Source organism: Lygodium microphyllum, chromosome 24 (genome assembly GCF_053477565.2).
Source record: "Lygodium microphyllum isolate KBCC chromosome 24, Lygodium_microphyllum_v1.1.10, whole genome shotgun sequence".
Taxonomy (NCBI): domain Eukaryota; kingdom Viridiplantae; phylum Streptophyta; class Polypodiopsida; order Schizaeales; family Lygodiaceae; genus Lygodium; species Lygodium microphyllum.
This window is the reverse complement of record NC_141158.1, coordinates 510,484-537,024: the sequence shown is the minus strand read 5'-3', so window position 1 is coordinate 537,024 and position 26,541 is coordinate 510,484. Positions and strand designations below refer to the sequence as shown.

General features: G+C 41.6%; 1 protein-coding gene across 2 annotated transcripts; it reads right to left on the bottom strand.

Moving 5' to 3' along the window:
* Positions 1–376: 376 nt before the first annotated feature.
* Positions 377–24,008, bottom strand: LOC148014780 (uncharacterized). Of its 2 annotated transcripts, XM_087665119.1 has the most exons (6): positions 23,800–24,008; positions 23,478–23,702; positions 22,210–23,146; positions 21,075–21,170; positions 966–1,102; positions 377–863 (listed from the first exon to the last, which is right to left on the bottom strand). In XM_087665119.1, exons 2-6 carry the CDS (start codon positions 23,696–23,698, stop codon positions 683–685), a joined length of 1,572 nt encoding a protein of 523 aa, XP_087521245.1. In that variant the 5' UTR covers positions 23,699–23,702; positions 23,800–24,008; the 3' UTR covers positions 377–682. The 2 variants fall into 2 exon arrangements, with proteins under 2 accessions (XP_087521245.1, XP_087521244.1); XM_087665118.1 differs by having other exon boundaries at positions 23,478–24,008.
* Between the last annotated feature and the right edge of the window lie 2,533 nt (positions 24,009–26,541).

The window sequence follows — 26,541 nt, the reverse complement described above, 5'->3', positions numbered from 1 at the left end:
CAAGCTATGGAAAGTGGAGCGGTAAGTGATCCATGTAAAGCCAGAGCCCCTCCTACAAGCTGAAATGAACAAATTCGGCCTTGTTACCTTTTCCTTCCTACCTGTGCTTCAGCTTCACCTCACCCATGCAGGAAAACTGCATATTATAATCAGATTGACACAAGGACCCACGATTGCTACCACATCACAGTCAGAAAATACATAACAATTTTAAGTTTGTAGTACATGGCCTTATTCATCACTCAAAGGCCTGAATCTAGCACAGAATACAGGAAGCAACCCCACAATACACAGCAGCTGATACTGCATGCCCTGTCCCCTTAAGATCAGAACTACTCCCTTGCAGAGTAAAGCAATACAAGTAGGACTGATTGGGTTCATAAAAGACATGGAAGTATTTCATTTAAGCCAATTTCCAAAAGGTTAGCTTCACTGCCACAAGTACAAAATTCATGGTCTCGGTAGTCTTTGAGGTTTGGCATATACACAAGAAGCTACTAGCTCATTTTCTGATTAGAAATGCATGCATCTTGTGCTGCTTGTCCTACAAAAACAGAACTGCCGTTCTTACAATGCCCTGAGAAACTCACCATTCTTGCTAAATGTAGCCACCATCTCATTACCTGCTACTTCCCAGCATGTGTCAGAATACCAAAACAAATATAATAGATGAAAAGGTGGACTACTCCCTCTTGTCTTCCTCAGGATCATCATCTAAACTAAATACATCAGTATTGACAGGCTTCCTTTCCTTCTTCTCTGACTTTAGGCCGCTCTTCTCTGTCTCCGATGCCATATTTGACTTCAATGGAAGAGCATCCTCGTCATCAAAGTTTTCACCACCCTCATCAGAATATGCATACCTGTTTGCCACCATATAAATAATACTTAAATTGAAACATGAAGCAGTTAATAGAAGGCTTTTGAAAACAAAACACGTTACAACTGAATGAGAATGACTTTACCTGGTAGAATTTTGAGATGGAGCCCACAAAGCACAGATAACACACAGCAATGCGAAAGTAAGGATGTTCCAAAAAGCTGAGATTATCCACGCAGACTGCCATCTTTGACTAAAAGGATCTGTGGCCTTAAAATAAAGCTGCAAAAGAAAAGAACATGCATCAATAACAAGGTTCAATTGTGCAGATCTACTGACTTTGATTAACTGCATAGAAGTTGTCCATTCAACAAGAACAGGTATTCTGACTGACCAAAGGCAATGCTGTTTTTGTTTTTCTATTTTTCCTCAGGTGCAAGGTTATTTAAGAAACAGTGAGATGAGAATCTTTCTAGAAATCTTAATGGTTGAATGTTTTAAGCATGTAATATAAAGCAATGATGATCTTCAAACTTGTTATCTTTTTTTTTTTTAACTCTCTCTCTCTCTCTCTCTCTCTCTCTCTCTCTCTCTCTCTCCGTAAAAGGTAATTGTATTAATTACGAAAAAAAGGTACAAGATTACATGATTACAAGATACACGATGGCTCTAAGCCAACGTGTGAAAACTGTCAGTACAAAACCAGGAAAGAGTTACACAAGTCATGGCAAAGACGCCGAGGAAATTGCCATATGCCAGGGAAGTGTGTCTTCCCGAGGGTGCAAGTCAAAGTGCCGAATGAGATCTATCTGCCAAAGCAAGAGGCCTTTAAGCCTGGCAATGTGTCCCGGAACATTAGAGGCCGAATCAAAAAGAAAGACATTCCGAGTGGTCCAATTGTGCCAGCATCCCCAATATCTAAGAAAGTGGAACAAGATCTTCATATGCAACTGAGCCGGTGTGGGGTATTTTGGGCGTACAAAAACCCAATCGAAAGGGCTCAGTGAGAAACCAACCACAGCTCGCCAAACTACTGACAAAAGCGACCAGATCTTCTTTGCGAGAGGGCAAGAAATAAATCGATGATGGGCCAATTCCACAGTAGTGGTGCAGAAGAAACAATTGCCGTTAGAGATTCGACGCTTGGAAAGGGCCGAGGCAAGAGGAAGAACACCAATCATTACCCTCCAAAGAAATACCTTGCATTTGAAAGGTGTCTTGTTCAATCAGCCCTCCATCACAGTTACCTTCCACCATGACTGAGATTTCCGCAACCCCCATACAATATTAGCTTTAGTAACCAGCCATTGATGATCTTTAATCAGAAGATGGTACACCTGGTTAGCTAAGGCCTTTTCCAAATTTAACCGACCTGCAAGGACCCAATCCTGCCAAGGACGATCCACAGCAAGGGCAGGAAAGGGTTGCCGGCTCTAGAGCACTGACAAAAGTTGTTTCCACAAACCACGATATCCACAAGGGATTCTAAAAAGCCTCCTGGCAGAACGAAACAATATGAAGACATTACTATTGGCAAGGGTGGCATCTGCAACTGAAGTCAAGCCCAAACGGGCCATGCGGTTAAATTTTGGTCTGAGCTCATGTTTGCCTTCCCATGAAAGTAATCTCGAGGCTGCCAACAATTCCAGTTGAAAGGAGTTAGAATGTACGCGGTCCTCCGTTGGATGCCAATGCGCCTTCTGGAGAACCAATTGCCAGGAGCTGACCAAATAAACAAGCAGGGATGAGGAAGGACTCGAAAATGGAGAGTCTACATTAAGAACATGCCACCAAGAGCTTCGAATTTGTGTATTACCATGCAGAAGCCCGCGGTCCTCAAGAAAATAACAGGCTATAAAGGCCCATGGGTGATGCTCCACACACATGGCACGAAAAAGCGACCAACGAAGTGCCAGCATATGAGTTTCGGCATCCAAAATAGCCCCCCCACCCAGGTGTTTGGGGGTACATGTATGTGACCACGAAATCCACGAAATACCTGCATGCAATGAATCCTTCTTCCATAACATGAAACGAATGGGCCGAGTGAGAGCATTCAAAGTAGTAGGAGTCCAAGGCAGCAATGGTAAGAAATATGTGAGCATTGGCAGCATAATTGTCTGAGCCACTTTGAGGCAAACATGGAAGGGCCAAGCTTGCGACTTCCAATACAGAAACTTAGCTGCTAGTTTCTGTGAAATCCATTGTAGTAGATGTTTTGGCCGAACATCAACACCTAAAGGGTACCCAAGATGCCTGACAATGGAACCACGGGGAACCACCTGTCCCTGCCAGCCCAATGACTGTAAATTGGACTCCGTGCAACTTAGAATGGCTGATTTGAAAGCATTGATACGAAGACCAGAAGCATGACCAAAGAGCGTCCAAACATCTAATGCCTTGCGAATATTGTCCTTGTCCGCACACAAAATCATAAAGCTGTCATCAGCCAAAGATTGACTAATGAAGTGCTGACCAAAAGGAAGAGACAATCCGACCAACTGAGTAGAAGCGGCCATGGAAGATAACATCGAAAGAACCAGATGAGTCGCCAGGGCAAAGAAGAGAGGACTCAAAGGGCAACCCTGTCTCACAGAGCATGCAAGGACAAAGGGCTCTGTAACACCACCATTTAGCATAACTCGCGAAGAAGCCGCAGCACTAATGGTATAGATCAATTGGGACATCCGAGTACCAAAGCCTATAGTAGACATAAGTTCTACAATGAAAGACCAGTCTAAATAGTCAAAAGCCTTTTCCAGATCCAATTGAATCAAGACCATCTCCTGACTAGAGTGCCTTGCATAGTCAATAGCCATTTGCACATTTAAGATATTATGCAGAATATTCCGGCCCTTAATGAAACCATATTGAAGAGGATGCACAATGGGCGGAAGATGCTTGTGGAGCCGATTAGCCAGCACTTTGGAAAAGATTTTATACATCGAACCCATCAAAGAAATTGGTCTCCAATGTTGCAACATCGACAACGAAGGAACCTTTGGAAGCAGTTTGATAAGACCTTCTTTCCAAGAGGAAGGCATGAACCCTGTACCCCAAACCTGCTGAAACATAGCCGTCAATGGCTTCACCAGTTGGGTAGCAGAACTCTCAAAGAATTCATTGGTGAGAACATCCCAACCGGGACTTTTATCCTTAGGCAGGTGTAGCAAAACCATAACCTCCTCCTCACAAATATCTGTCTCCAAAGTAGTTTGCATATCAAGTGGAACCTGATGTCGGACCAGACCATAGAAGACTGAACGTGCATGCGTAACCTGGTCAGAAGGTGACTGAGAAGAACCAAGAAGATCTAGAAAATAATTCCGGCACATATTGACAATAGTCTGAGGGTCAGTGACCATTCGACCTTTTGAATTCTGGAGTCTAGTCATATTTTCTCGAGCAGGAGAGGCATGTAGAGCGTGAAAGAACTTATGAGTTTGACAAGCACTATCTTACAAATTCTCATTCAAATTTTGCAATTTGGCCTGCTGATAAGATTTCAACTGAAACTCTTTAATAAGATCCACCAAACGCATCGCCAGTGACAGCAGAAATTCATCATCTAGAGTGTCCACCAGCAGAGAACGAACCAAAGCCAGAAAGTCCTCCGCTGCGTGGCGGCACCGCCAACAAAGAGAGGCATGGTGGATCCCATATTGCCGAGCAACCCGCTGCACATTTGCGAGCAATCGGTCAAAGGAAACAGTGCCCTCAGTGGTGAAGTCCAATAAAAATCGGCGAAGGAACCTTTGGAAGCAGTTTGATAAGACCTTCTTTCCAGGAGGAAGGCATGAACCCTGTTTCCCAAACCTGCTGAAACATGGCCGTCAATGGCTTCACCAATTGGGTAGCAGAACTCTCAAAGAATTCATTGGTGAGACCATCCCAACCGAGACTTTTATCCTTAGACAGGCGTAGCGAAACCTCCATAACCTCCTCCTCACAAATATCTGTCTCCAAAGTAGTTTGCATATCAAGTGAAACCTGATGTCGGACCAGATCATAGAAGACTAAACGTACATACGTAACCTGGTCAGAAGGTGACTGAGAAGAACCAAGAAGATCTAGAGAATAATTCCGGCACATATTGACAATAGTCTGAGGGTCAATGACCATTCGACCTTCTGAATTATGGAGTCTAGTCATATTTTCTCGAGCAGGAGAGGCATACAGAGCATGAAAGAACTTATGAGTTTCACAAGCACTATCTTGCAAATTCTCAGTCAAATTTTGCAATTTGGCCTGTTGATAAGATTTCAACTGAAACTCTTTAATAAGATCCGCCAAACGCATCGCCAGAGACAGCAGAAATTCATCATCTGGAGTGTCCACAAGCAGAGAACGAACCAAAGCCAACAAGTCCTCTGCTGCATGGCAGTGCCGCCGACAAAGAGAGGCATGGTGGATCCCATATTGCCGAGCAACCCGCTGCACATTTGCGAGCAATCGGTCAAAGGAAATAGTGCCCTCAGTGGTGAAGTCCAATAAAAATCTATCAATCAATTGCTGCATATAGCCCCAAAAGATTGAGTGCTTCAAATAAGACGAGTTGAAACGTAAAGGAAGTCTATCCAGCAATTGCATAAAAGGTGCAATGGGTTGCGTAAGTATCTCAAGCTGGAGAGGGAAATGGTCCGACAAAGCATATTGCTGCAAGACTGTCATTGCCAGCATCTCAGGAAGAAAATCATCATCCTGCATGATATACATTCTGTCCAACCGCGACCATGTAGTTGCATACTGCGCCGAATGGAAAGTAAACCCTGTAGAAGAAGAGTGTAGCCAAGACCATAGATCTTGCTTAAGTACAGCAAGCGCAAACGCATTCCACACCCGATGTTCCGAAGCGTCCATCACCGAATGCTCAGAAGTGGACTGTGAAGAATCAACACACATATTAAAATCCCCCATCAAAAAAACCCCGTCTACCAAGTGACAAGGAGATCTTCAAAGTATTCCAAAGATCCCGACGGAATAAAGGGTCGTTTGGAGCATAGAGACCCAACAACCATAAGATCTCGCCTTCAAATAAAACTTCAACTACCACAAAGTGGCCATGTACATCATTTTTAATAAGAACAGGCTGATATCTCTCATGTACAATCATCGCCAGAATAATGCCCGGCGTGTGTCTCTGCATAAAACAAGCAAAACCCATGGCAATCCACAACTAATCCTGCTTCACCGTGACTCTTGTGCTCAACCGCACAAAAGACATCCCACTGATTCTCATGCAATACAGTCCACATGGCATGTTGCTTATGGCGAGAACAAATGCCGCGCACATTCCACGTGGCTATCTTCATGTGCATTCAAAAAGAAGATTAGGAGCGAGGCACCGCTTGCCTCGATTTAACCTTTTCTACTAAAATGTCAAGGACACCCTCATCCAAAAAATCAGCTAACACGGCAAAAGAGTTCTGACGGCCAGCTTTAGAGGTAGATGAAATATCCAGTGTCTTGGGGATGGAACGGGGATAACGACGATCCCATGGTGTAATCACATTCCCTCTAGTATCAAAAGTCAGTTTAGCGGGTGGGCCCTTTGGGCCATCTATATATGCTTTTCTAGTAGACTGATTACGGGGAGTAGAAGGAACCATAGTACGCCCAAGGTGTTCTGAAGACAACATTTCTTTCCTGCGCATATACGTGCGTATGGAATCTTGTGAAACATTAGGCCCAGTATCCGCCATGCCAGCATCAAACTTTTTCCCTTTTTCGGGACGTGCCTCTACGCAGTCATTGCCACGGAAATCCAAACCCGAAACAGGTTGTTTACCTTTATCCAAAACTTTAGGTGGCTGGGTAGCATCCTATGACGCGGAGCATCAAGCACCATGTCTTCCATAGGTAGCACAGCATGCTCATCTTCTGAAGACGGTTGCTTCTCTGGGCATTCGGCCATAAAATGCCCCAATTTTCCACACGAAAAGCAGTGACCTGCAAAGTTGCCCCATTTCAAACAAAAGTGCAAAGGATGCATGCCAGAGCAATTAATACGAAGCCATGCAGGCCTTTTCCTAGCAGTGTCCCATAACATGCACAAACGGTTACGATTCATGGCCCTTACGCTCGGGGAGACCAGAATAGTTCCCACAACGGCCATGGCATTCTTCAACAAAGGCCAATAGACAGCCGAGCAATTTTCCACTTCAACCCACACTAGGCATTCACGTTGAAGCAGGCGCTGAAAGTCTTCCATCGGCCGCCATGGCACAACATGGACCAAACGGCAATCAAAGAACAATGGCAATTTAGAGAGGAGATCAGCCCGATGCTTCTCCGATTTCAACAGCACCTCATAGAAGCCTCGGGGCCCAACAAAAATCTCCTCAACACACTCCCCTTGTAGTAAATGGTGCAGCCACTAGCGAATATGGGAAAGCACTGGGATCCTGCCAGTGAAGAAGAGGATAACGGCACGGTCATAAAACACCGAAAAAGAGCACAAGACATTTTTCAGGTCCACCGTGGCTTCCAGAACATCTTCAGATCCAGAGTCAAAAAACACTTCATGATTATGTTGGACATAATCACCAAGCAGAGTGTTGGCAAACTCCAGCAAATGCTCCCAGTCAATATCCTAAGAATCCACAGAATCAGAGGCAACCTGCGCATAAGAACGATCCTGATGACCCATTGTCTCTTCCGAAGTGTGCTTGGAGCGTTTGTCCGCAGGCTGAAAGTCAAGAGCAGGAGGCAGCTCCTCTGTGCAAGGAACCATATCCTCTGGTTCCTCTGTATCAGAATCCGGACCAAGGGTTGCCACCGTTTGGTCGAGAAAAGCCATATCCAGACCAGCCATGCTTCTCTCCTCCCTCCCTCCCTCCCTCCCTCCCTCCCTCCCTCTCTCTCTCTCTCTCTCTCTCTCTCTCTCTCTCTCTCTCTCTCTCTCTCTCTCTCTCTTTGTGCAAGTCCCGTAGACCTGCAAAATCAGGAAACCGCCAGGCTGCAGCAATAGGACTGCAACGGTGCTCCTGTGCAGAACAGGACGGACGCGAGCAGGTGAACCCCTGACCAACAGGGCGTGTGAAAGCAGGCGAGTAGCTGAGGGCGCAGATCCAGGCGACTCTGCAGCGTCCAAGGGGAGACATCAGGCAGGACTCCGCGCAGTAGGGCACAATCGCACAACAAAGGGAGATCGGGTCGCGACCTGATGGCCAAGGTAGACGACGCGAAGGCAGCAAACGAAACAGGGACGAAGTAGACCTCTCTCTCTCTCTCTCTCTCTCTCTCTCTCTCTCTCTCTCTCTCTCTCTCTCTCTCTCTCTCTCTCTCTCTCTCTCTCTCTCTCTCTCTCTCTCTCTCTCTCTCTCTCTCTCTCTCTATATATATATATATATATATATATATATATATATATATGGGTAGTTGTATTGATTATGAAGAATGTACAAGAGTCACATTTTGTTTTAATGGTAAGACACTCGGTTGTCAGGCATAGACCCTGGTCCAAATCTTGCCTTTTGATTCCTATAACAAGACAACCATATAAATGTCAAAATTGAACTCAAGTCCTGCTGGTCACCATACGTTGAATCTACCAAAGTTAAACCTCTTGGCGACCAATGAGGGATTTCTTGAGATGACATGTACCCTCGTGACCTTCCTAGATCCAATTTATCACTTATGACATTACCAGCTAGGTTCTTTTGTTATCATCAACATCTAGATTTATAGCCACTTTTAAGTGCAATTGAACGCTTCCTTCATTGCCCAATACTATGAAGAGATCCACATTATTAAACCTATTGAAGAGGGAGATAAATGAAGTGTATGCCCTATTTATAGGCACCAATCAGTGTAGGGTAGCACCCCAAAATATGGGCGCATAGCCTTTTTGGGGCTGTAACTGGAAACCAAATGGGAATTAAGGAAAAGAGATGCATCTAATGACTAGGGTTTCTCAACATCCCCTCTTAAGCGCAGAAAGCTGCCCTAGGAGGAGTGAGAGAGAGAGAGAGAGAGAGAGAGAGAGATGGTCCACCCTGTAATCCAAGTATTCCACCTGAAGAAAATCTTATAAGGAAGAACAATAGACCCCCGAAACTCGACCTCAAGAGAGAAGCTACTAGCTCCATATCTCCATGCTGGTAAGAATAAGAAGGCCTAGCCTCCAAGTCATGGCTGAGATATCCAAGGTCCTGACCTAGGTAGAACCTATGGATCCTAGGTATCAATAGGTGAGATGGCAACTTGATGTTGACCACCCCATCCAAGGAATGATGATGAATGAAAAGCTTTTTGCCAAGGTGTGCAAGGACTGCACGAGGAGTAGAGACCCCCTCATCACAAACTGGAGGAATGGAATCCCAAGAAGGAATCTGAAAACTCATGGATTACAATCTCAGAAGCATTTGAAGACTAAGGAAGTGCCGCTGGTGGTGCCAAAGAGGATGCAATGGAACAAAAGCCAATACCCAACAGCCACTTTCTCTCAATGGAGCTCATTGCAAAACCAAGAGCCATGGAAGCAACTAGACCCAAAAATGTTTAGGCAAAACCTTCATAGCACATTGCGATGGTCTCCTGGAGGGCTTATCGCCTAGTGAGGCCTTAGAGCCTCCTTTTGCTCGCAAGGGCTTAGTGCACATCATGTATGTCTTAGTGCCTTGAGCATAAAAATCGAATAGTCGATATAGAACAATCTCTGTCACCCAAAACGGTAAGGTGGCACAAGGAGTGCCAAGAGATAGACACATATGCTTTGGTGGGAAGGGGGTAAAGGTCAATGATGACAATCTTCGATAGTATGACCATTCTAACCGCAAGAGGAGCACCCAATGGTTTGTCCTTCTACAAGCCATAGCACTAATGTGTCAAACCCATAAAGGGAGAGTGAGAGAGAGAAGAAGATAAGGGTCTCTCCCAATGATATAGCGGAAATAGCGCAACCTTTCTTCACCTTTTTTGACAAAGAAGAAAATCAGGGACTCTAAAAAGCTTAGGAAGTTCCAAGGAGGTTTGCATATTAAACTAAGTACTGCTCCTAATCATTATCATTGTTCTGGTCTTAGGGAACTCATTGACCATGCTGGGACACGGAAAATTGAGCATAATGGCAACAAATTTCGATAGAATGGTAAGAAGAGTGCTTGATCATGAGGGGTACTTTAACCCCAAAAGAAGAACAAAAGTAGCAGCAAAAGCAACCATCAAACGAAAGGAAGTTGAAGCCCTATGTACATCCAAATGCTCCTCAGTTCTACTCCAATCTACACCCACAAGCCAAGCAACTTTCTGAAGAAGAAAAGCAATACTTCATGAAAGAAATAAAGAGTTTATGTGTGGACAAATAAGCCACATAGCAAAGCAATCTCCAAACAAAAGACAAAGTAAAGTTTCCAACAATAAGTCCAAGCTAGTAGTGACAATTAATATTGTCAGTGATATAGTCACAAATACAAATCACACTTCAAAGATGCACAAAGTATTAAAAGCTTGGGGATAGTTGCTACATAACCAAGCACTATTGTTAATAGACCTTGGAAGTTAGAGCAAATGAAAAATTCATTTCCTTGGAGTTGGTTAAAGAGCTTGCATTAAAGAATGAAGAGAAGGAGATGCTGACTAAAGTTTGTCAAGCTATAAATGCCGATGAAGGTGACATAATCAAGAAAGGAATACCCTATATTGGCAAGCTCAAATTTCAAATCCAAAGCTACAAACAAAGATACCTTTTGTATGATAGATCTTGATGGTTGGGATGTGCTTCTTAACATGCCCTGGAATCATAGGATAGACGTAGCTATCTTTTCTCAAAAGAAGAACTCACCAATAAAGGCAAGAAGTATGAAATCCAAGCTGGAGTATCTGGAGACACCATACCTAAGGTAAGCCATATACAAGTCTCTAGAGAAATTAAGGATTGTGTTCAATGTTGGTTACTTTATGTAATGAAATGAAAGATAACATGAATGATGAGAACCAAGAGCTACTTAAACTCTTGGAAAATTATAAATTACTTTTTTTTTAAATCTTCCTTATCAACTTCTCCCCAAAAGACCAAAAGTAGTGATGCCTCCTCTCACAGACACTCTTTTGATTATACATTGATGAGATCTCTAACTACATTTGTAGAGGTGGAGATAAGAGGGGCCCTACTAGCTACTAGTTGGATATTCCTCTTACTATATGCAAACAACATCGTGTTAATAGCTAACTCTCCATGGAAACTACAAAGACATCTAGATGAACTATACTCGTATGTAAAGGATAGTGGACTCTGAGTCAACTTTGAAGTTTGGCAAGACTAAGGTTATGGTGTTTAAAACTACACCACAATGAGTGAAATTCAACATCAAGCTTTACTTGCAAACAATAGTTGAAGTATGATGACTCTTACACATATTTAGAAGTCTTATTTACACGACCTACTCTCTATAAGAGGTAGCAAAGATTAGACTTACAAAAGGATATGTGGCACTTGGAGAGCTCAAGAGAATGTACTCATATATACAATTTCACCCACCTCACACAAAGTTATGACTATTTGATACTTTAGTGATATCCACACTTTTATATGGAGTATAAATATAGGGACTCAATCTTGACTATTGCAACAGATTAAGTCGCAATACGATGGATGGGAAACAATGGAGAGCCCACTTGTCATGAGGAAATGCATTTTTGAAACCTCACTTAATATATAGATTAATTTATAATCGCATGGTTTAAGTAAAAATTACACATGTGAGATGTAACCAGGTTTAGAGTAAATTTACAAGCTCGAGATTCGAGGAAATCACGAGATGTCAAAGGCAAAAGTTGCTATAAGTTATGCCACACAAGTACTTGGTGGTATTTGGCGTCAATTGTTAGCCTACATTATTCATTTGGCCACAAGTGTTGGTTGGTGACATTAGAGAAGTAGCGTTTAATGGTATCTAATGTCAATCTGATGGTCAAAGATGGCACAAAAAAACTCAAGAAAGGAAGTTGCCTAAGCCAATTTAATTATTGGCCAGCCACATTATTTTTCTGGGCACCAAAATAATTATTAGATTAATTTTCAGCATCTAAAGATTTAAAATCAATATATTAATTATGGATAATGCTAAACAAATCATTTGCGAAGGTTGTTACTTGTCAAAAATGCCCATGTAAGACAAAAAACCGTCTTTAGAGATTGTAGAGAGGCATTTTTTGTACATTCATCCTGCAAGAGAGAAAGGAGATACTGCTGGTCTCATCTGTGTTGGGTGTAAAGTCCCTTCGTCTCCATGTAAATAGCCTTACGGGGGTGAACACACCCTTATTGTACCTTGTATCCTAACAAATAAATACATTCTTTTATTCTTTGTGTACCATCACCAATTGGTACACCTATCTCTGCATTCACTCCCTTTAACTCTCAACTCTGCTCTACAGCTCATGCCTTGATCTCGCACTCCATTGCGCACTCTCCCCTTCAAAATGGTATCAAAGCTAGGTTACAATGCTTGTGCTTCCTAAGAGTGTTAGTTCATAGGACTGACAGCAATCTACAAACATCACTCGGCACGTGAGGCAAACTAGGACATAGTGCACTAGATGGAGTTGAGAAGCAAGGTGACTAGACACAAGTCGCGTGTATTCGACCAACACAGGACATGTGCATCAGTTGAACCAGCGGGTGACCAAACGAAGTTGAGGAGTAAAAGCGACCAGGTCGACTAAAAGACCAGCAGGTGCCAATGAGCATGCAACAAGACCAGCGGGCTGATAGACGGGCGCAATCAGCATGACTGACAAGCCAGCAAGCGGGCGCAACCTGCGTGATGGTCCGAAGGACAGGCTGAGTTAGGATGTGACTAGTAGGTCGACGAACCTCGTCACGTCATTTTTTCCTTAAGGTCACAAATTCGTTTTTCTTCAAAATTCTTCTTGAATTTTTCCTTGGCCTGACGGGTGTTCGCGCGCATAAGCACAGAGTTTAAATTTGTGCATGTTTATGCCCAAAAACTTAGGGCTTTTCAAATTGAGTGCTACTCATGCAAAATTGAAGCATCTACATCAGAAATTGCAGACATTGTGCGCATTTGAATTGGGGATTTCGCCAAATTTATTGAAATTTTGCTCATTTGAGTGAAATTTCTCAACATTGGATCCATAAAATTCGGGCTTTTGCTATATTGGTGGAATGTTACTCAATTGAGTCAGATTGGCTAACATTGGTGCATAATTGGACCCGAGAAATTTGGGGCTTTTACAAAATTTTGTGAAATTTTGCTAATTTGGAGCAAATGGACAGATTTGGAGCTGATGGCTGAACTGGACAAATCTGGAGTAGATAAGAGACGGGTCAGCTACAGCTCCTCCACTTCAGCAGCACCTCACAGCAACTGAAAACTCTTCCTCGAGCTGAGAACCAAGCTTTCAGCAGTATGACCTTGGATGGGATGACACCGGCTGATGGTGGCTGAACGGAATCCACGCGTAGTACGAGCTGCTTTGATACCAAATGTTGGAAAATGGCAGCCAGCTATGGAGAGAGAAAGGAGAGACAATGACAGCAAGAGAGTGAGCTGAAGCAAAAAGAGTAGTGTACTTGCTAGAATGAAAGATAGAGTGAAAGTACAACTTATGTTTAGGTCAAGGGTTGACCTAACCAGCCTTCCACCAACTAACTAGAGTTAGGTTTATTTTATTCTAGAGCCTAGTGTCACTACTTTAAGTTTCTAAGACACTAGGTGTACACACCTTATATTGACACTTTAATAAGTGTCCACACCACACAAATTACCTGGGGCACTGCCCATAGAATTGGCAAATTCTAACAAATACAACTCCTATGAATCAAGTGTATCTTATGCGTAAACTTGTGAACATGGAATTGGATGAGTCTAAGCCAGCATCTGAGCATTTGAGTGCTTTCCCAGGGGTATTGAGTCAGTTGCAAGACTCTAGTCTCGCAGCTTTCGATGATAAATTGAAAACTATTTTCTTATTGATAACTTTGCATAACAGCTGGGAATCTTTGGTTATGTCACTTAGCAACAACCCCGCTTTGACTTTTGATGGTGTTAGAGGTTCAATCCTTTATGAAGAAATCAGAAGAAAGTCTAGTGGTAAAAGCAATGGCTCAGCTTACCATGTAAGACGCAGGTCTAAAAAGAGGGGTAATGCAACCAGTAAAGGAAAAAGCAAAAGCAAAAGCAAGGGCAAACAGTAGGATGTCACATGCTATCAGTGTGGGCGTAAAGGGCGTAAAAAGCCTGATTGTCAATACTTCAAGAAAGAGCAAGAGAGAAAATAGAAGGGTAAGAAAAAGAAGGATGATAAGAAAGATGATGACAACTCTTCCTCAAAAGAAGTTGCAAAGGCAAATGTTGCATCTAGTGTGGTCATTGAAGAGCTTCCTGACATTGAAGAGATACTTGTTGTAGCCTCATGTAATGATGCAGATATTATGGCAGCAACATGTAATATGCGCATCACCAAAAAGGAGGTAATTGATGCCTTATTTTCAGCTCATGATGGGCTGTCTCAATTATGGATAGTGGACAGCGGTGCCTCTTTTCATGTTACCTCCTCTTTGGAGTCATTTTCTAAATACATTGCAAGTTGCCTAGGCAAGGTTTACTTGGGTAATAACTATGCATGTACAATCGAGGGTGTTGGCACCATTCATTTGGCTCTTGAAAATAGCCAAGAGCTGATTTTGCAAGATGTCAGGTTTGTACCTAGCATCAAGAAAAGTCTACTATCAATTGGGCAGCTTGACTGCTAAAAGGTATTTTACTACCTTTGGTGGTGGATCTTGGAAGGTCCATAAGGGCTCTATGCTGATTTTAAAGGCAACAAAAGGGGGACTTCATATTACTTGCATTATTGTAAAGCATTACCTGGCAAGTTCTTGGTTGTGGCTGAAGTCCATTCACAAATGGAGCTTTGGCACAAAAGGCCTGGTCATATGAGCCAAAAGGGCCTTCAGGTTCTCTCCTCTTTAGGGAGATTTGATGTAAAAGGCTCTCGTCTCGAATTTTGTAATGATTGCTTATATAGAAAACAAGTGAAGTCTCCTTATTACTATAGTGTCGTTAAGAATTCTAATGCTCTTGACTTAGTACACTCTAATGTGTGCACTATGCATGTTAATTCGTATGGGGGTGCACGCTACTTTGTTACTTTCATTGATGATTTTAGTAGAAAGTCATGGGTGTATGTACTTAAAAGCAAAAAGGAAGTGTTGGATGCTTTTAAAAAGTTTCATGCTTTTGTTACCACATAGAAAGGGCTTAAGTTCAAAGCCATAAGAACAGATAATGGGGGGGCAGCCATCTGGAGAGGATAGGAAGAGAAAATAAAGGAAAGAAGAGGAGAGAGAGAGAGAGAGAGTCCAGCCACACCGAGAACACACAAAGAGTCCAACCACACCAATAGCAAAGACTGCACAAAACAGAGTTCAAACGTAGTATACACCAGCGGAACACAAAAACCAGCTGCAAGGAGAGAGATTACAGCCAACAAACATGGTCAAGAGCCAAAGAATGCTATTGCCCAACCTCCAAAGGCAGTAAACACAGGAAAAGCAGCAGCTGATCAGATAAACACAAGTTAATCAAGAATAAAATAATGTAAAAAATCAAAACACAGACTGCATGACCAAAACGCAGCCTATAAAAGGCTGGAAACAGGGCGATGGACAGCAAACAGTGGTCGCCAGGCTGTAGACAATATGCACCAGTCAAGAGAAGGCAATGACAAGCAGGAAGAGACCTGTAATCAGCAAAAAACAGCAGCAGGAGCGTAGGTTGTGAAATTTCATACCATGTCAAACCTTGATCCTAAAATCCGAGTACCATGTCAGAGGTGGATGCAACAATGGAAGCATGAACAGATGCTATTATAAATTACTGAACACAAGGACAAAAGAGAAAAACACAAAAGAACGTTGCAAAGAAGAAAACTCAAAAGAATGCTCGGGAAATGGAATCCATATACCAAACACGAGAACGACGCGTACAACAATGAGTCACTAGTTCATAGGCACTAGCACTAGTTCCCTCTCTTCAACAGAACTTGTAGGTGATGATGTGATTGACTGAGGAGGGAGCCCAATATAAATAGGACAAAAATATGCCATAAATGGCAGCAAGTCGGCCAGCATTTAATGCTGGTGCTGGTTGGCTAGCATAAAATGCCCAAATAAGCATCGTAAATGCCACAATAAAATACTTAAAATGCTTGGCCATGCCCGGCATAACTTAGACTCACACATGAGCTGTCTAGATTGCTTACACCTCTTCCATTGCACACTCACATGGTGTTTTCGCCTAAGTGAGGACATGGAGGCTTCCTTCAAAGAAGACCACCCTACTACTGAAAACACAAATTTTCAGCCTGTTTGTTGCAGAAAACATAGACTTTTTGCATGTTACAAGTGCTTTCAAAGACAAAACATCTGCAATTGTTTCCTTGAAAGTGTAGTTGCTTTTTCTCTCTATTCGGGCTCTTCTTCAGCCAAATGCAGCAAACCTTGACGACTCGGGTCAAGAGTCTATTCCTACTCCCTCTAAGAGATAGAGTGATCATCACAAAGATCGGAGGTCCCAGCCCCATTCTGGATGGCAACCCTCTCTTGCCAAGTCACATAGATTGGAGCAGCCATCTCCTCCCCCCTCTCTACATCTCTCATAGAGCCCATCCTTCTAACCTAAGATACCTATGATCGCACCATTAGTGCAAGTGCTTGTTCTCCCTCCTTTGCTCAAAGAAGACCGACTAGATGGATCAAATTTATTCACTTTGGTCTTGTAAGATGGAGTGTACTCTTGACACCTTCGATCTTTGGGTGTTTGTTACCCATCCTATTCCATGTCCTATGGAGGATCCCCACATAGGATCGACGGTGGATCATGCAACCCTATGGGATCGGCTCAATTCTACAGCACGATCTTTCCTCGTCAAAAGCTTGCAAGATTCTGTCTTAGTGTATATGTGCGCAATTTGCAACATCAAGTAACACAAGTATGGACAAAGCTTGCTTCTTTATACCATCCAAAGGCATTTGCCCACCGAATTACTCTTTAGAAGAAATTATTGATACTTCTTGTTGATGACTCTCCTTCCTTTAACAATCACATCAACAAGTTGGAGGACCTGAGGGATGAGCTTGCCTCCCTTGGCAAGATGATATCTTCAAAGGATATGACCATGATTCTTTTGACTCAACTACCAACTCCGTAGTACAATGTCTTTTACACCATTCTTCTTACATCGAGGACTCCAAAGACCCTTCTATGGGAGACGCTTGCCCCGCTTGTCGTCTTGGAGCACGATAAGCATCTCAAAGAGGTAGCAAATGGATCCAACTCCACGAAAGCTTTCACAACAAGTATAAGAGGAGGGAATAAGAGAAGGAGAAATCAAAGGCCAAGCCCAAGAAGAAGAAACAAGAGATACTTCAAGCTCTAACACAAATTCAAAGAAGCCTAGATACCCACACTGTGGGAAGGGAACACATCCCAATGAGAGATGTTGGAAGAAGTATCCCCATCTTCGACCAAAGGTAAACATTGGCACTTTTTCTACTGCCTTGGATGCTTCGTCCTCCGAGAGACCTTGGCTTATTGACAGCAGTACTTCACATCATATGACTCCACAAAAGATTTGGTACAAGATCTTTGTCCATCTAAGAGACTTCTCACTGTTGATGGCATTTGTTCGGTGCCTATTAGTGGTGTTGGCAGTTAACCATTATTTCCAGCCCATTCATCAAGCTATGTTTTGAAAGTCCTATATGTTTTAGACTTGGGATTTCCACTCCTCTTAGTTAATGGCCTTACTAGTCTTGGTACCTAAGTTGTCTTCACCAAGAAAGCCATCTTGATTGAGGATTCTTCTTTAGGAGTGAATTTAGCAACAAGTTGGTGGGAGAGAGGGCTTTATAGGCTCCATTCCCCTTCCCTTATGATGCCTTTCTATCTCTTGGAGAGATATGAGGATTACAAGAGAGCATCCTCAAAGGTAGAACACTGGTATGTCAACAGCCTATTTAGAGACAGCTCACAGAATTCTTTACGAGCAGCACCTAGACAGAGACTCAATCTACACTTGAAAGGGATATGTGCAATTCAGCTTAGCCGATCCAAACATCCTAGGGCCCAAAACATGTATCGACAACACATGCACAAGAGGATACAACATATCATTGCTCACGCCAAAGCCAGACCATCCAAGGTCTTCTCTTCATGGGAGGAGATTGAGACTATGCTCTAGTGATGACTCATGAGGGATTTCTTGAGATGATGTGTACCCCCTCATAGTGCTACAGTTTTCTTTTGTTATTAGCATTCCAATCTAGATTTCTCTTATTGTAATGTTTATTTCCCAGTCACTTTATATCATCATAAAGATGGTTGTAACTCATGGTCTCATAGGTTATTTTGGCCTCTTGCCGACATTAATAAATCATTTCATTTTCTCATGCACAATTACTCCATGCCTGGGCCAACAATATAAGGATGTATTTCTTGATGATTTGCATGTTCATTTATCAACTAAGAGCAGGAACATTGCCCATCTTAGAAAGTTAACTACATGTCCACCCAATTTCTAAACCACCTTATAAGCTTAGAGAAACCAAACATTAAAATTTGGAAAGAAAATTAAAGAATATTTATATGGCGAGTTCATTTAAACCTAGTAATTCATCATAGGCTTCACCAATTCTATAAGTGAAAAGAGAACAAATAACTCTATGCAACCTTGTGTTGATTACAAAGCATTAAATAAGATAACAGTAAAGGATAATTCCTATACCAGGATTGATGACCTTTTTTATCAATTGCAAGGGACAAAAATCTTCACAATGATTGACTTAAGATCAAGGTACCGTCATAAGGCCAAGGATATTCATGAGGGGACATTTAGAGCCTAAATGGATACTTTGGTCTTACCAATGCACTAGCCACATTCATGAAGCTCATGACTAGTGTCTAATAGCCCTATCTAGGTCACTTTAGTGTAGTCATGATGATATTGTAATTTATAGTTACTAGTATTAAGGAAAACCATTTGGAGCATTTGTATAGAGTGTTCCAATTGTTAAAAGCCAATTCCCTTTTGCCAAAGAATCCAAGGGGTAAATTATTTGCAAAAGGGGTCAAATATTTAGGATATATTATTTTAAAAAGAGGAATCAAGATGGATCCTAAAGAGCTAGGGCATTATGGAGTAGGCACCTTTCAAGAACTTGAAAGAGCTACAAGTCTTCCTATGTTTATCAAGAATTATCAAAAATTCATTCATGATTATACCAAGATAGTTATTCCCATGACCTAAAAGCTTTGTAAAAAAAGAAAAGACTTTAAAGGGGGAGTAAACCCTCTATGATTGAAACTAATACAAGTAATTTTACAAGAAGGTGCAATCTTGTTACAAGAGGGTCCATCAAAAGCTTTCAAGGGCAAGAAATGAAACTATCTTGTTTATGAGAGGGAGTTGTACACAATAGTGCATGCTTTAAAGAGATTGTGGCACTATTTGTATGTGCCACAATGATGATAGTGTTTGATCAAGAAAGCATTAACTCGCTTACCAATCAAACTAAATTATTGGCATGGAATGTATTAAGGATGTCCTATGTTGAGCCACTAAAATTAATCGTGCACTAATTAAAATTTATTGTGCATTAATGCTCGTTAAAACACACCCAAAAAGTAATGCTAAACACCAAAATATTTTGGCTTTATTTTTTAAAATGTCCAAAAATCCTCAAACAATAGAGCATGTTGTGAGCATTCATCCCATCCTTGATCATTACCAACCAGCTAGCTTTCTCCCAAGTCCTGCCTATACCCTCGGAGGACATCACTACCTCATCAAGAGGTCCAACCAGCCTTCACCCTGCTTCAGCATGCCATCGCCTGGCTGCCACACCCCTTGCTCACCTTGCAGCTCTTTCAACAGCCCATTCAGATGTCTCAGCTGCTGTCGCCAACATTAGGCAAGCTTCACCTAGCTGTTTACTGCCATGCTCTGCAGTCTACTGCCTGCATTTTCAGTATATGGAGGTTCTATTGCCATTACTTCATCCAGACAACCAGCTTTCCTTGAATTTTCATCAGCATACCTCCATTTTGTGCAGCTGGTCTCAGACAGCCTGCAATCTTCATCATCTTCCTCGTCCTTGCTGTTCATGGAGCTACCTACACAGCCAGCATACCTGGATTTTGCTGCTAGAGTCATTAGAGACATGCTGCTGCCTGGAGGACTGTGTTTTGCTCCCCCACTACTAACACATCATCATCTATACCCACTGGATCGCTACTGCTGCTTTTCAGGATCCATCTCAAGTACAACACACTCTCAACGCTATTCACAGCATCTCTGACACCACTCTCAGCTCACCTCATCCCAAGTCCTCAAGACACCAAGGTTGGAGGCCCTAGTTGTATCATATTCATTCATATTTATTCATTCTTCATTCTACAAGCTGTGTTGCACTGTTGTACATTTTGTGTTTCTCTTTGCTTGCCCTAGCATTTGTTTACATCCTAGAAATGTAATTGTTTGTAGTAAGTGTCAATTCAATAAGGCTGAAAGATAAAGTTGGGAGGTCTTCTTCACCCCTTAGAAATTCCTTTGGAAAATGGAAGAGCATCTCCATGGATTTTATTGTTAGACTACCTGGAACAAAAAGGGGGCATCACTCTATATGGGTACTTGTAGAAGGTTCACCAAAATTACTAGGTTTTTTCCAAACCCATCTGATTTTAAAGCTCCAAAACTGGCTACATTGTTTTTAGAGAACCTATACCAATTGTATGGCCTACTAGCAAATATTGTTTCTAATCAAGATAGAAAGTTTAATAGTCGCTTTTGGAGAGTTGTGTAGGAGGCTAGACACTAAACTTAGTATGAATACTGCAGATCATCCACAAATTAATGGACTTACTGAAACGGTTAACCAAATCCAGGAAGATATGCTTCATATAGATGTAAGTAGAAGGCAAACTAATTAGGAAGAGTACTTGCTTATAGTAGACTTCGCATATAACAGTGCCAAGAATTCTTCCACAAGAAATAGTTCCTTTATGGTGATGTAAAGATTTCAGCTTAGAGCTCCTTAGCACCGTTTATAAATTTACTTAATCAGAACATCGGTTTCATCTTGCACACCTTGTTTTGATTTCTACAATAAAACTTGCCTAACTTTTCAGCATAATCCACATTCTACTGAATGAGATTCTATACATAAAAATCAGTCAAATGGGAAAATAAAACTCTGCAAAACAGAAAATAAGAAGTTGTCAGTTACCTCATAACCAATCCAGGCCACTGACACCACCACTGCCACTGCCAATGCATTAGTGAATTTCCTGTATAGCTCTAGCTTTGCAAGCATCCTCCTAGCCTGTTAGCTAAAAACAGCTCAATCTCTCTCTCTCTCTCTCTCTCTCTCTCTCTCTCTCTCTCTCTCTCTCTCTCTCTCTCTCTCTCTCTCGTTCGTGTGTGCATGTATCTGCACATGCCTGCATTCTCTCAGTTTTCCTATTAAAAGAGCTATCTAAAGGCATGCATAACTTTCATACTAACAGGTAACCAACTCTGGCCTGTAGAAATATTATGCCCAACAAAAGTAGTAGTCCAGCATTTCTATTTTTCTAGATATGCAAAGTATGAAAGGGGCAGTTCAAACAGTGGACAATAAATCTTGATACTCTGAGTTTAATACATGCAAAGTACTTCATAAGGCCTCAGTTCAGATCAATGTTATGAATGCTACTCTACACATCAAACAAAGATGAAAAACTTTGCAAAGAGATTCATTAACTTTGGACAGGCATAAAATTTGTATTTAAATGAAAAGCTATGGCCATGACATGTATAATGTATAAGCACACAACTTGTAAGTGGGTTGGGATAACAGGGGCAAGTGACTCGACAGAGCAATTGTCTTTTCAGGTATTTCCATCATAGAAGGAATATAATAGACAAGCATTGAACCATTGTGCAAAGCACCAAATAAAAACTAAATTGAGCCGTGATTCTATGAGGGTGTACATACAGCTTCAGACTATGAACGTGATCACTAAGAGTGATATTCATTCAACTCGACCTGTATCTTGATTCATAGGACAAAGGTGCAGCTCAATGGCAGAGTTGTCAAGAGAATAGTGAGAACAAAACGCCACAATCACAGACACTCCTAATAATCCAAACTTGTTATCAAGGTAAAGGATTGGAACTAAGGGCACATGCTGATTCCCTTCTCCAAATAAGAAGACATTGCAGCACTTACTAAGATCAGCTAACTCTCTAAATTTCCCATACAAACCCTGCTGCAATTCTATTGTAACATATTTTTGTGTTTGTACTTGTGAAAAAAATCTGCACCTACTAAGATCAAGTCAACTCTCCCATATCAAACTCAATTTTGAACAAAACGGTACCTGAAGTTTCTCAAGGGTCCTTGACAAGGATGTAAATATCCAGAGTATGAATAAAGCATCTAAGATTGCAACAGGCAGAACAAGAAATAGCCTTGCTTTTCCAGAAAGATCGTTGATAGTTCCTACATTCTCAAAGATATCCAGGATCTCAGCTGCCACAAAGTATGTCGCACCAAGTATGATAACTTTTGAAGTGAGACCACCCAATGTGGGCCTGACTACACCATAGCCCATGGAGACAACTAGTATGAGTAAGCGAGACAAAGTTTTCTTTACTGTCCCAAATGTTACAGCCCAGAAAGTGATGCCCATGGGCCTGTGGCCTGTTGCATTGAAGTTTGCATATTCAAAGTACCAAAGGGTCACTTCAAACATGCCCAAAGCAATAATAGCTGTAAGGTAATTTTGCAATGCTAGTATGTCTTTCCAAAACCGGATATATTGTGAGATCCATGCCACCCCAAGTACAAGATAGGCCAGAGACATAAGACCATAGAATGTCATCAACGGTGCCATTCTTCCCGGCAAGTAACCCGAAGGATTTTTCCATATTGTTGTCCCATCTATGACCAGGCCTTTAAGCTGTGGATCACAGAATATGAAGTAGAGGTTGTACATGCCAGTCTTAGTAATGTTCACACTCTCTGTAGGCATGATTGTTTCCAATGAAGATCCCTTGAAGTGCACAGGAATAGAAAATGGCCAGTTTGAATCACCTTCAGATGGTCTGATGATGACTTCACCTTGTTTACATCCTTCCACCTTGGCTAGATCTGGAGTGCAGCAAATGGCAAGCTGCCCACCATATGCTGAACCACCAATCTTGTCCTTGTCTGACACATCGAAGATAATGGCCTGGATGAGACCAGTACTGGATGCAAATTCTGAATGCTGCGAAGCAGCCTCCTGCCTCCGTCTGAACTTGATACCGTCGAATCTGTTCTTTCAAAGCCAAACAAAGCAATCATATAAAAGGGCACGTCCTTGACAAGACATAATATTGAATGAAAAATGCTGTGCTGCTGATGTTGAATGCAAAATTCTATGCTGTTGTAACATCATCATCATCGTAATCGTCAATGAGGCAATAACCACTTCAAACGCACATTACTACAAATTCAGTCAAAGTGATTTCCTGCTCAATTGCCTCACACACTGCAAGTCTGCCTCAGAATATGCTTGCGAACACACCGTAAAGGTGCATACCTGTTGAAAATTGCCCTACCAAACTTAATTTGGGTAAGCTTTGCGACGAAATCGATACGCACCTGATATAAGATCTCCCATTCGCAATGCCATATGAGTTTTCCATCGATGTAGATGCATGCATGCCCTCGCTACCACCGTAGAAAAGGTAAGCATTCCCATTTTCCGCAAACTGGCCTTTATAGTACTGATGGACAGAGCTCCGAGCTTCCTGTATGAGGAAGCAGAGGAGGAAAACCCCGGAGACGCACAGGGAAGCAGGTTTCATGGCTGGCAAACGCATTCGGCTGTGTGTATCAACGAGAAAGAATTTTTGTTCAAAGGAGATGGAGCGATCCTGTATGGACAATCATGAAAGGAGAGGATTTGCGGAGAGGAGCTGACCTAGACCAGCATTGGCAGATCTAAAGGTGTTTTGTCTGGATCGAGGACAGCACACGCACACGCACACGCGAAGAAGAGTATGAGAAGGCAAAAGCCTGTCGAGACACGAGAGATCATTTCTTTTTTCTTAAAGGGCATCCTCTTTCTTGGTTCTCCCTTCCCACTTCCTTTGGGTGTGCAAGAAGCATGCCATGATGCCATCTAGGTAAAGAAGCGTTCATCTCACACTCGCAATTTACAAATGCCATGTTCTATAATGTCAATGCATTAATGTGAGTTTGGGCCTCTCTTTAACCAAAAACCAAGGAGATTTTGGGAATGGATGTTTCTACGTGCTAAATTCGCATTTCCATAATACAAACCTTGGAGCGTGGACTAAACCTTTGAATCATAGGTTATAGTTCTTAAAAGTGTAAACCGCTCTTAGATCGATCGTCATAAAAGTCCACCAGTTCAATTGACCCTTTACAGTAGTAATGCAACACCGACATCCTAGACACCTATGCATGATTCCACACTTTGATTACATGTAAATATGCCTTAATATGAGAACCTATCTCAAATATACATCTTACTATTATAGTTCAGAAAGCGAAAAGCCCCGAACTTCCAAAAGGCTTCCCGAACCTACCCCCTTCTCCAAACCTCCCTTTTTCAATTAGAACCCTCTCCTCTCCCCTCTCTCTCACGTGTAATCTCTCCTTTTTTCTTCCCCCTCCTCTTTTTAATTAAAAGCACCTTCCCATTCCCCCCCCTCCTCTCTCTCATTATAGGGCCTAGGCTCTCTCTCTCTCTCTCTCTCTCTCTCTCTCTCTCTCTCTCTCTCTCTCTCAATTAGATTAGACTTTTTAATTTAATTTTTTTTTTTAATTAATATTTTTAAATATTTTTTAATTTAATATTTTTTGACAGTTTTTCACACACTTTGAGAGAGAGATAGTAGGAGAGAGAGGGAGAGAGAGAAGAATAAGAAGAAAGAGAAAAAGACGAAGAGAGGGGGAAAAGATGAAAGATAATAGTTTTTTAAATTAAACCTTTTTTTATATAGTTTTTTATTTAGAGAGAGAGATAGAGAGGAAATATGTAATGTAAGAGAGATTGAGGGGAGGAAAGAAAGTGAAAGGAGGAGGAGAGGAGAGAGAGAGAGAGAGAGAGAGAGAGAAAATAAAAATTTTAAAAAGAGAATGAAGAGAGAGAAGAATAAGAAAAAAGAGGAGAGGGAGAAAGAAGGAAGAGAGGAGAAAGGGGGGAGAGAGAGAAGAAAAGCAGGGAGAGAAAAAAAGAAAAGAGAGAGAGAACCAAGAGATGAGAAAAAATAAACTAAAATATAAGGCAAAGAGAGAGAGAGAGAGAGAGAGAATTGGATTACTTTGGTTGTAGGTTCGGAAAGCCTCGAACCTCCAGAGGGCTTTCTGAACCTACCTCCTTTTCCAAACCTCCCTTTTTCAATTAAAACCCCCTCCCCTCCCCTCTCCCTCACGTGTAATCTCTCCTTTTTTCTTCCCCCATCCCCTCCTCTTTTTAATTAAAACCACACACACACTCTCTCTCTCTTTCTCTCTCTCTCTCTCTCTCTCTCTCTCTCTCTCTCTCTCTCTCTCTCAAATTAAAACCCCCTCCCATCTCTCTCACATACAATCTCTCCCTTTATCTTCCCCCTCCCCTTTTTAATTGAATTCCTCAACCCTCCCCCCTTCTCTCTTGTGTATAGGGCCTAGGTTTTTTTTCTCTCTCTCTCTTCTCCCTTTCTTTTAATTAAATCAAACTTTTTTAAAATCAAAACACACACACACACACACACACACACACACTCTCTCTCTCTCTCTCTCTCTCTCTCTCTCTCTCTCTCAATTAGATTAAACTTTTTAATTAAATATTTTAAAAAAATAATTTAATTTTTTTGACATAGTTTTTCGCACACTTTGAGAGGAAGATAGAATGAGAGAAAGAGAGAGAGAGAGAGAGAAGATGATGATGATGATGATGAAAAAGGATAAAAAAAGAAGAAGAAAGAGAAAAAGACGGAGAGAGGGGGAAGAGGAAAGAGAATATTTTTTAAATTAAGCCTTTTTTATATAGTTTTTGATTTAGAGAGAGTGAGATAGATGGAAAATATATAATTTAAGAGAGATTGAGGGGAGGAAAGGAAGTGATAGAAGGGGGAGAGAGAGAGAGAGAGAGGAAAACATGGAGAGAGAATTATAGTGAGAGAAAAGATAAAATTTAGAGAGAGAGAGAGGAAAACATGGAGAGAGAATTATAGCGAGAGAAAAGATAAAATTTAGAGAGAGAGAGAGAAAAAGAATAAAACATAGAGGAGAGAGAAGGAAAAGAGAGGAGAGATAAGAAAAGTGCAGAGAGAAGAAAAGGAGAAAGAGAAAGAAGAAGAAAAGAGAATATAAATAGAGAGAGGAAATATAAATTTAAAAGAGAGCGAGAGAGAGAGAGAGAGAAAATAAAAACTTTAAAAAGTGAAGAAGAATAAAAAAAATGAAAAAATAGAGGGAGAGAGGGAAAAGAGAGGAGAAAATGGAAAGAGAAAGAGAGAGAGAGAGAGAGAGAGAGAGAGAACTAGGAGATGGGAAAAAATAAACTAAAATAGAAGGCAAGAGAAAGAGAGAGAGAGAGAGAATTGGATATAGGGAATTGGGAGGGGGGAGAGAGAGAGGGTGAAGAAAAAATTTAGAAATTGAGAGAGAAAAGATGAGAAATGGATTGTTGAGTGAAGTTGCTATGCAGAGG